This window comes from Quercus suber, unplaced genomic scaffold (genome assembly GCF_002906115.3).
Source record: "Quercus suber isolate HL8 unplaced genomic scaffold, Cork oak 2.0 scaffold_758, whole genome shotgun sequence".
Lineage (NCBI taxonomy): Eukaryota > Viridiplantae > Streptophyta > Magnoliopsida > Fagales > Fagaceae > Quercus > Quercus suber.
Window position 1 is genome coordinate 49,653 of NW_027070194.1, and position 11,449 is coordinate 61,101.

The following is an 11,449-nucleotide window of genomic DNA, read 5'->3' on the forward strand; positions in this document are numbered from 1 at the left end:
CTCCATCAGTAAAAAGTCAGCATGGTTATTGGGTTGGGTTAGGCTTGGACACACTGAGGAGAAAAAGAAGAAAAGAAAGGAGCTAAGCATGAAGGCTATTCGCCTAAGGGAGAGTGAAGAAAAAAGAAATATGTTAAGCAAGGAGTGAGTTATTGTGATTTGATGTCAAGAGTGTGAAAGGAAGAAAAGAAGGAAAAGATGAAGAAATAAAAGGAGAGACATTCGGCCATTTGTAGAAGGGTGAAAGTGAAGTTCAGAATGTGAGGATGTTGCAGTCTTGAAGAACTGCTGAGTGAGAGCAAGCAAGAGAGGAGAAAAATAGAGAGAGTAAGAGAAAATTGTGAGAGATAAAAGTGAGGAAGAGAGTAGTAGTGAAAAGAAAAAGATAGTTTCTTTTGTTTAAGTTGTATATCAAAGTATTGTAATCTCTATTTAATATAGTGAAATTATTTAGAGTTTGTCTGTGATTTTTCCTTCAAAGAAAAAGGATTTTCACGTAAATCTTTGTTTTCTTGTGTGATTGTGCTTCTGCTGTGCTTGCTAAAATTTATTCATAGTTATATAGAATTTTTCCCAACGCCTTGCTCGGTGATAGGAAATATGTAAACCAAGAAAGGTCTTGAGCTGCAGGCTGGCTTTTAGATCAAACTCAGCAGATCCCTGCCACAAAATACCTTGGCTTGTCTCTCCAAAGAGTTCCCTTCTTTTATTCAAGGTTTAAGCAAAAGCAGCAGCACTTTTGTGATCTTGCCTGGACGATGAAGATCATGAAGATATTGTTTGAGGATGTGAAACAAGGGAACAACGTAGAGAAACAGATCAAGCAAACCCCACTTCCACTTTTGACTGCTAGTATACATGTACAAGCATTGTGCAACTCACTGGTAAGATTTTCGACATCATCACTACTCGGCCAAGGGTTTTTCACAGTGTACAAGGGACTCTTTCAACTTGCTTGATTCTAAACATTACCGGCTTGGTTCTTGCAACCACGGGGCATTTCTCGTATGGGAAGAATAGAACTGCCCTTTTCTCCATTGCCAATATACTTGCTTTGACACTGTGTAGTGGCGAGGCCTTCTTGCGTGTTGTTTTTTGGCTCGCGGCCATGTTCTTGGGAAGGTCATGGGTGCCTCTCTTTATTAAGACAGCCACAACATCCCTTCTCCAAAGTCTCGGAGGTATTCATAGTAGCTGTGGTGTCTCTTCAATTGCATGGCTCATGTATGCCTAGTCCTTACCCTCAAAGATGAAGACAACACTTCACCTGAGATCATAGGTGTAGCCTCCACCATTCTTGGCCTTCTTTGCCACTCTTCTTTGGCGGCTTTCCCTCTAATTCGCCATCTTCATCACAATGTATTCGAAAGAACTCATCGCTTTGCTGGATGGATTGCTCTTGCTTTTCTCTGGGTCTTTATTACTCTTACAATCTCTTATGATCCAAAAACCAAATCCTACAAAAAGGACATTAGTTCCAGCTTGATCAAACAGCAAGAGTTTTGGTTCACCTTGTCCATCACTTTCTTAATCATCTTGCCATGGGTGACAGTAAGACGTGTCCCTATTAAGGTCATTTCTCCTTCAGGCCACGCCGCAATTGTCAAGTTTGATGGCGGAGTAAAAGCTGGTATATTGGGAAGGATTAGTCCATCCCCTTTATCGGAATGGCATGCATTTGGCATAATTTCTGATGGGAAGAAAGAGCACATGATATTAGCTGGTGCTGTTGGTGACTTCACAAAGTCCTTGGTGTCAAATCCACCAAGCCATTTGTGGGTTCGAAAAGTGCACTTTGTGGGCTTGCCTTATCTTGTTAATATGTATGATAGCGTTTTGTTGGTGGCAACAGGTTTGAGAATTTGTGTGTTTCTATCATTCCTTTTGCAGCCATGTTCTGTTGATGTGCGGTTAATTTGGGTAGCCAAGGGAATTGAACAAAACTGAAAGCTTGGAAATGTGTTGAAAACACAAGAGCAATTTAGACCCCTCAATTTAAAGTTATGGCTCGATAGTTTTACACTAACTTAATACAAAGTGCAGAATAGTGTAAATGCGAGCGGATAAGCAAATAAGCTACTCTAATCCATAAACTAAGCAACACAGCAGTATAATGGAATATAAAAGAGTAGGGAAGAGAGATGCAAACATAGAAAACACCAAGATGTGTTTTCGAAGAGGAAACCGAAGAACTCGGTGAAAAACCTCTTCACCGCCCTCCAAGCGAAAATCGATCCACTAGACAATCAGTTGGGATACATGGGTTAGCAAAAGACTCTCCAAGCCTAATCTACCCGATGCACCTAAGCCCTCCAAGCTCCTACTCCAACAAGGCTTCTCGGAACTGTGTCTTGTCTAGCTTTCCAGATCCCGCAACAAGCTCCATGTTGCATCTGCCATTCCAGGCTTCTTCCAATGCTTCCCAGCAGCACCAAAACGTCACTCAACACACTCAAAGGGTGAGGTAAGTGTTTGGGCTATCAACCTCTCAATGGTATGGAAATGGAGAGGGAAGGGTTGAGGAAATACCACAAGCAAGTATATAGAGAAAGGTAGGGATGACAATCTCTAATTCCCAATGTGTTTGGCTAGGGTTTTCTCTCTGAAGCATACCTCAACTTTTATGGGTAATGAGGGTATATATAGGATAGATGCAAAAAGTGTGAGTTAGTTAGTACAAGCTGGCAGAACAGGTTGCCTCGCGAGTGTCCCGCGGGAAGGCCTTACCCGCGAGAGACAGCTGTGTCCACCTGGCCTGACTCTTCGCATTCCAACATGTGCAAAGCACATGTTTTACTTCGCGAGAAGCTAAGTCGCTACATACCCACGAGAATCCTTTAGCCTCCAAATGCTTGAGTCTTCACACACTCTCTCTATCACACAACCCTTACAACAAATCCCACATTAAATACAGGGTATGAATAATTGAAAATAATTACAATCAAATTTGGCACAGAATAAAAGCCAACAAAATACATAGTTGTAAATAACAACTTTACAATCTCCCCCTTTGGCTATTCCATGACAAAACCCACAAAACCCTAAAACAGACTCTATACTTAAACGTGAGTTTGGGAACAAAGGAAAAACTCACTCACACCTAATTCTAGATTCTGATATGCTCTTGAAACATATGAACAAGTATCTCCTGAAACATAACAACACAACAACATCATTGCATGCAGAAAACTTGAAAAACATATGGAGCGGTAATAGCATGATCAAGCAAACTGAAATAGAAACACTAGATCATGGCAAGATCAAACAAGTAATCACTATACACAAGCGATCACTATGCTCATTCACACAAGAAATGAACATTCGGATATGCAAGATGATAAGCTCATTTGAAGAGTATCATTTGTAAATCCAACACTCAACCAATGCGAAATACACGAAGTATTTGCATCTAGGAACAATCCTACTAAGGCACAAGAGTGTTGTATCGAAGGAAAATGCATGACATTAAACTTCAAGTACACAAACATAAAGGCTGCATACGCAAGGAACTGCAAATGCATGGCACAAACCATAAAAACCTACATATTATGCAATTAAACAAACCCTAAAAGCTTACAAAAGCAACATAGACACAAACAAGGCATGCTACATAGCATAGACAATATCATAGAAGAACTACTGAAATTATACTGAAATAAAAACAGAGTATCAAAGATTTTAAACCAAAACAAACGTAAAACAGTTATAAAGACTAAAAGAAACGGAATAAAACCATCTGAAAACCAATAACCAATGTTACTATGCTTCTAAACTATACTCCCTCTAGCACTGTGCAAGCTCTTCTCTAGCTCCCCCTCAAAATTGTCTCCCCTTTTTTGACCGGAATGGCCAAAGGACTAGAACTAATCTTACTCTGAATCTGATCCATGAGTGGAGGACAAATCCTGAATCTACGATGCTAATGCGGTGATCTGTCCTTGAAGGTACGCGAACTGATCTACTGTGTGCTGCACATGGGAGTTAAGCACTGTAGACATCTGATCCATCTTAGCAAGCAGCTAATCAAGTTTGCTTAAGCCTTGTGGTGGAGCTGAAGATGATGGCTGTGCAGAGGGCTCTGTTGCCGAGGTGAACCTGTCAATTTCCTCCTCTGTATCTTCACCTTCATCCTGCTGAACCCGTCATGGTGGTGGTATGGTATGCACACCAGTCTTGGAGCCTCTAATGTGGGCTGTGCTCCTAGTCAGAGTATTAGCACCAATGGGATAGTCTCTCTGAACTATCGTAAGACCACTTGGAAATTTCAGCTTGGTCTTAGCGATGAATCCCATGATCAGTGTGGGAAACGGCATTATGGTTCTTGTATTCTGCTTCATAATGCTCTTTTTCAAAATGTGGAAGATGTGGCTACAAATATCAATCTCCTTGTGAGTGAAAAGATCATAGAGAAACCTCGTCCTTGGAGCTGATAGTGTGGTGAGGTTGGTGACAAGATACAGGTTATGAATCATCACATAACTCAAAGTTCTCATTTCTGGGGAAAACTTGAGTGTATCCATTGATGATTTCATTGGAACCCCTCCAAGAGTCGATATCATTTCCTTGATAGACCCTAATCTTTCATCATATTGAACTGGCATGGGTTGAGAGGGAGGATGTATCTCTAACAAGTCTTGAATGTTGTCCCTTGTAATTACGAATTCCTTATGCCTCACCCAGCAAATAATCCTGTCATCTTCCATATCAGCATTTGAGAAGAACTCTCTAATGATTTCTGAGTACACAGTCCCAACTGGATTCAACAACTTGGCCCAAGTTCTCTCTTTGAATACATCCGGAATGCATGTGTGCTCAAGTGCCTCTAATTGAACTACCCGTTCCATGATGATGGTTGCTTTCTTGTAGCAATCATTGAACTTCATATCTGCTTCCACGGACTTGAAGTGATCAGAATCAGTGCGTGCACGCTTTGAGGATGGTTTCTTCTTAGCTGCATGCTTGGTGGGAGACATCTGCACAAATTCACAAAGAAGGGAGGGAACAAATGCACAAATACCAAGACAGAGCACACAAACAAAAATTTGATTAGGTTCAAGTTAATCCCAACACAAGGAATAAGCAACACCATTAAAAGCAAGGAAAAATAAGCAAAGTGCATGCAAGTAAGTAACTGTGCATGTGTGTGCATTTGTGTGCATATGCTGGTGCATGTGTGTGCAGCATAAGATGCATGGGGGTGTGCCTAGAGGGTGCCTAGGTGTGTGCCTAGTGAGTGCATCATGTGCAAAGTGTAGGAAACCCATGAAAAAAGATCAATCTAAGTAAAGTAAGGTTAAACAAATGGAAATACGAGAATTGGAATTCACATGAAATGAATTAGGCACAAAAATGTCACTTGGACATTTTGACAAACACTTAGCATGCACAAATGTAAAAATAACATGAATAATGCATGAACATGGGAAAATCTACCCTCATTACATGATAAAATGCCACAAATCGGCCAACAAAGATGCAGAAACACCAAATGGGACACAGCCCAACCAAAAATATGACAAAGATTCACCCAATTTTGAAAACCAACCCAAATTTTCGAAAAACCCCAAATATCAAAAACCTAACATAAAATTCTGCATAATCTAAGCAAAAACTGAAAAAGAAATGTTTAAGAAACATACCTTGTAGAAGAGAATGCAGAAAAAAATGCTTGGATTGAAGGGGATTGAATGAAATAGTGATTTGGGATGAAAAGGTTCAAGAGAGGTTGAGCGAGGGAAGTTTTTGAGATTTGAAAAAAAAACTGTCACATCAGCAATATAAAACTGAAAACACGCGTTTTTCGCGAGTTAGAGAGTAGCGACACAGTCGCGAGACAACTGCGAAAATGGCCACTAAAGCACAAAAGCTGTCGCGAGAAGCTTTAAGTCGCGAAACAGTCGCGAGAAAGTCGTGATAGTTTCTGTCTGAATTTTGAGAAAATCCAATTTTTGGCCAAACAGCATTTCGCGAGAAGTTGTTGGTCGCGAGACAGTCGCGATACAGTCGCGAAAGTTTCTGTGTGACAAGATGAAAACTTATCTCCTTCAAGCCCTTTTCGCGGGAAGCTCTAAGTCACGAGCTTCTCGCGAAACAGCCCCTAAACCAATTTTTGAAGTAAAACACAAAAATGCATTTTGAACAAAAACAAAAGACACGAAAGTATAAAATCACTTCCAAAAACAAATAAAACAGTCAAAAATCTTTTTGGGTTTGATCAACCAGTTCTTGAGCAGACACATCACATTTGAACATGTACAATCACCCAAATGAGATAGGCATTGATTGAATCAAAGTCTTGTGTGTTGTGTGTGAATATCAAATGTGGAATAGTCTATAGACCAGAGCGAAGCTTCAATGATCAATTCAAACGAGTCATACGCAACTGATACGAAATCAAATGGACCATCTCCATTATAGAAATGAATATATATGACCTCTCACACATTGAATACAGAAATTAGAAGCTTTTCATTTGGCTTCTACAAAAAACATAACAAAAGGTCCACTTAATTTTGTTTGGACAAGAGCATCTCTTTTTGAGATTGGTGCTTGAAATTTATGATATTTCAACATTGACGATTAGCCTTTGGCTTTTTGAGCACCATATAAAACATATTAAGAAAATTCGCTTTCCCTTTTTCCTAGTCGAATGCTAGTGTGTGCGATAGTCTTTTGCAGCTCAATATCTTTTTTCATTTGGAGATTTACATTTGGTGAGCTCTTTTTGCAAAACATAAAAATAAAGTGGGAAGAGATATAGACACAAGTCTATGCAAGTATCAAGACCAACAAGACTATTAACCAATTATTCATAACAAGCTTGAAGATCTATTTACAACAGTCACACATAGAGTTCAAGATTTCTTCCATATAGAAATGAGTGCATACCTAACAAGCCAAGATCGTAAATGCACTACGCCATTAGTACAAAGGTACTAGGCCAAACTCACATGTGACATGCACAAAACATGTGATCAAACTTATGAGAATTTTCAAATTTTTATGGGTTTTTGAATTTTTGAACACACCCAAAACAGAACAAGACAAGTAAGATCAACAAAACAGTTGGTACAAACCAACTGGATAAAGTAACAACAGCAAAAAGAAAGCAATGCATGAAGTGATGCAACAACAAATGTCCCTAAACATTGAAAGAATTTATGCATAGACATGTTATAATGCTTATGCATGAGTACCCCTCTTCACCCACACATCACGTGCGTTTAGGGTGATATCCTTAACGGATTGGGTACGAGAGTTTGAACTTTCAAACCTTCTAGTGAAACTCTCCAAGCAAGGGGTGAAGGCACCGATCATTTTCATCACATCCGTCATACCGAGATCACGATTTTGACTTCTTGGTTGCTCACCACCCCAAGATCTCATGTCATTTCTCCTTCCTCGTGACCGAGGTGCACTTGTATTGTTGTCTGATCTCAGCTTTTGACAATTGGGTCTGGTATGTCATTGCAATCCGCAATAATGACACACATAATCTGTTCTGGGACTTCGTTGTGATCTTGGGATAGATCTTCCTCTAGTTTCATGTCTAGCCATAGACTGATTTCGGGACTTATTCACCCTTTGTTGCTCAGCCGCATTCTCCCTTTTTACATCCTCATATTTCTCAATTTTCCTTACAGCTACCTTGGCTACTCTGGAATACTCTCCCGACTTCTCAAGTAGTAAGGAGTAATTTTCTTGAAGATTGGCTGTATTTTCTTCCTTTTCAGCATCTGATTCTTCCACAATCCCAATAGACTCTGAATCAGAATGCTCACCAAGCTCCTTCACAAGTGCACCCAAATCATCCGATGACTCCATATGAGCAATGGTCATGAAGGCAGAGTAGTTTCCTTCTCCGTTACAGCTCTCTTTCGAGTCAGAATCAGAAGATTCTGAATCACTGAGCGTCGTGGCATAAGCCTTGCCTTTTCCTCTTAGAAAATTTGGACACTCCTTCTTTAGATGTCCATGGCCATTGCACTCATAGCACACAATGTTTGAAGAAGGTTGGTAATCCTTCCCTTCTTTCCTAGTAAACTCTTTCCTATCATCTCTTGAAGATGAAAATTTTCCTCTGTTGAATGGTTTTCCACTGTTCTTCATTTTCAAGAATTTTTGAAAGTTTTTCGCAAGATATACTACTTCTTTCTCCACTCCATCTTCTTCGGAAGGATCATCCATTCTTTCGGTGATGGTTTTAAGAGTAAGTGATTTACTCGTCTTGTGGGAAGATAGTCCAAGCTCATACGTTTGAAGTGATCCAATGAGCTCTTGGATCTTAATTTCATCCAAATCCTTGTTTACCTCTATGACTGTGACTTTTGCCCGAAAGCTCTCCGGTAAGGACCTCAAAATTTTTCTCACCACCTTAGTATCTTCAATCTTCTCCCCAAGATTGAGTTTAGCAATTACAATTTCATTGAGCTTCCCATAGAATGAATCAAATGGTTTATCATCCCCCATCTTGAGCTCTTCAAATTTGGTAGTAAGCATCTGAAGTTTTGTGTCCTTAACTTTCTTTGTACCCTCATATGTCGTCTCCAAAATCTCCCAAGCTTCCTTGGTTATCGTCATATGAGAGATCTTGTGGAATTCATCACGAGACACACCACAAAAAATAGCATTTAACGCTTTACTATTAGCATTAGCTGCTGCGAGAGCTGCCTTATCCCAAGTAGACTTAGGATCCATCAGCATGGTCCAACCAATCTCAACTGCATCCCAAACGGTATCATCTATAGAGCATAAAAATGCTCTCATTCTGACTTTCCAGAAGACATAATTGTTCCCATCGAAAAATGGTGGAACATTGAGCGATTGAGACAGGTCCATCTCAAAAAGAGTCAAGAATCACACTCAGGTATTTAAACCACAGCGAGTGTACCCGCTCTGATACCAATTGAAAGCTCAGAAATGTGTTGAAAACACAAGAGCAATTTAGACCCCCCAATTTAAAGTTATGGCTCGATAGTTTTTACACTAACTTAATACAAAGTGCAAAATAGTGTAAATGCGAGCGGATAAGCAAATAAGCTACTCTAATCCATAAACTAAGCAACACAGCAGTATAATGGAATATAAAAGCGTAGGGAAGAGAGATGCAAACATAGAAAACACCAAGACGTGTTTTTGAAGAGGAAACCGAAGAACTCGGTAGAAAACCTCTCTGCCGCCCTCCAAGCGGAAATCGATTCACTAGACAATCAGTTGGGACACATGGGTTAGCAAGAGACCCTCCAAGCCTAATCTACCCGATGCACCTAAGCCCTCCAAGCTCTTACTCCAACAAGGCTTCTCGGAACCGTGTCTTGTCTAGCTCTCTAGATCCCGCAACAAGCTCCATGTTGCATCTGCCATTCCAGGCTTCTTCCAATACTTTCCAGCAGCACCAAAACATCACTCAACACACTCAAAGGGTGAGGTAAGTGTTTAGGCTATCAACCTCTCAATGGTATGGAAATGGAGAGGGAAGGGTTGAGGAAATACCACAAGCAAGTATATAGAGAAAGGTGGGGATGACAATCTCTAATTCCCAATGTGTTTGGCTAAGGTTTTCTCTCTGAAGCATACCTCAACTTTTGTGGGTAATGAGTGTATATATAGGATAGGTGCAAAAAGTGTGAGTCAGTCAGTACAGGCTGGCAAAACAGGTTGCCTCGCGGGTGTCTCCCGAGAAGGCCTTACCTGCGAGATACTCGCGAGAGACAGTTGTCTTCACCTGGCCCGACTCTTCGCATTCTAGCATGTGCAAAGCACATGTTTCACTTCGCGGGAAGCTAAGTCGCAACATACCTGCGAGAATCCTTCAGCCTCCAAATGCTTGAGTCTTCACACACTCTCTCTATCACACAACCCTTACAACAAATCCCACATTAAATACATGGTATGAACAATTGAGAGTAATTACAATTAAATTTGGTACGTAATAAAAGCCAACAAAATACATAGTTGTAAATAACAACTTTACAAAAACTTTGGAAAAGAAATCAAAGAAATGGTAAGTGGGTGGCCAAAAGACAAGGTGATTATCCATGATACTGCCGTGTTTGGTCGTCCCAGTGTCTCTCAACTGAGCATTGATGCTGCTAGAAATTGGAGCATTGAAGTTGTTATTGTTACCAACAATCCAGAAGGAAGCAGAGATGTTGTCAACGCATGCAAGGCTGCTGGAATTTCTGCCTTTGGTCCAATATGGGACTCGTAAATTAATCGCTTATGACCGTACACTAAATTTTATTTTGATTTTTTTTTTCCATAAACATTTTGCAATTTTTAATATTTGTTCTTTTTCTCACCTCCAGTTGCAATATGTAAAAAAATCATCACCAGTTTTCGTTTGAATTTTCTGAACATAGAAGAAAATGCTTTTTTTTTTTTTTTTGGTTAGTATAGAAGACAAGAATTCTCCTTCAAATAAAAAGGAAAGAAATTTTTCTTGATGAAGAGTAGTTGGGTATTTCTGGTCCATTAAGAATTAAGATTGGAACCTTATAAAAATGTATTGTTGCAATATGAGTGGATTTCTCACATGGCTTTTGCCAACCGGGATGGCCATGGATCGAGTATAGGTAGGGTTTATCCATACCCAACCTGATTAGTTTATGTTAGGTTCTAAAGGTTTAGGAATTTATGTATTTAGAACTCTAATTTGTAATATTGGCAAATCATGATCAAAATAATATGTTAAGTATTGTTAAAGTGTGCTCAAAGTTATTTAATTATTGTAAAGTTGGAATCGAGAGACTGTTGATGCATTGGGGCATTTCGGTCTGGCTCGATCGATCGAAAATCGATCAGATTGCGTTTTTCTGCAGTTTTCCAACTCAGCCCTAACTCATTAAACATTTAGGGATTTATGTTTTTGCCCTAGGTATATAAGGCAAAACCCTAGCCACGTTTTTAGAGTTGCTGCAGTTGTATTGTTGCTGATACATTGCTGTTTTGTGTAAATCTCTTGTGAGATCTATAGGAGTTTTCCTTTACACAAAGCTTAGGGCTTTCAAGATTGAGATTACTTCAACATCTTGATGATCAACTTGGTTGCTACCATTGAAGGTTAAAGAATATCAAGCGTGGGTGCTTGTAGCTGATTGAAGAATTCAAGAAAGAAGGAGTCCGTGGATTCGGAGCTTGCACGGGGTCGTGTTTATAAGTTCTACTGGTATGTAGCATTAGGAAGTCGAGCGGGGAGCTTGTAAGTCCTTTTGTATGAACTTCGATTCTTTCATAGTGAATTCAGGTTTGCCTTGAGGATCGGTGGGTAAAATCCTCCCCAGATTTTTTACCGGTTTGGTTTTTCCTGGGTGATCATATCTTGTGTTATTTATTGTTCCGCTGCTATATATTCTTGATATGATTGTTTGATTGTTTTAACCTAGAATTGTTTAATTTGACTAAGTAACAACTTGGCTAATTAACTAGGCTACTCAATCTGGTTGTGTGT

General features: G+C 39.8%; 1 protein-coding gene across 1 annotated transcript; it reads left to right on the plus strand.

Moving 5' to 3' along the window:
- The first annotated feature begins 758 nt into the window (after positions 1–758).
- Positions 759–10,299, plus strand: LOC112022430 (adenylate-forming reductase 03009-like). The gene is given in 4 exon segments (XM_065766930.1): positions 759–951; positions 954–1,226; positions 1,229–1,910; positions 10,009–10,299. Coding segments are annotated over 4 exon segments (1,350 nt in total). The 3' UTR covers positions 10,211–10,299.
- Positions 10,300–11,449: the final 1,150 nt, after the last annotated feature.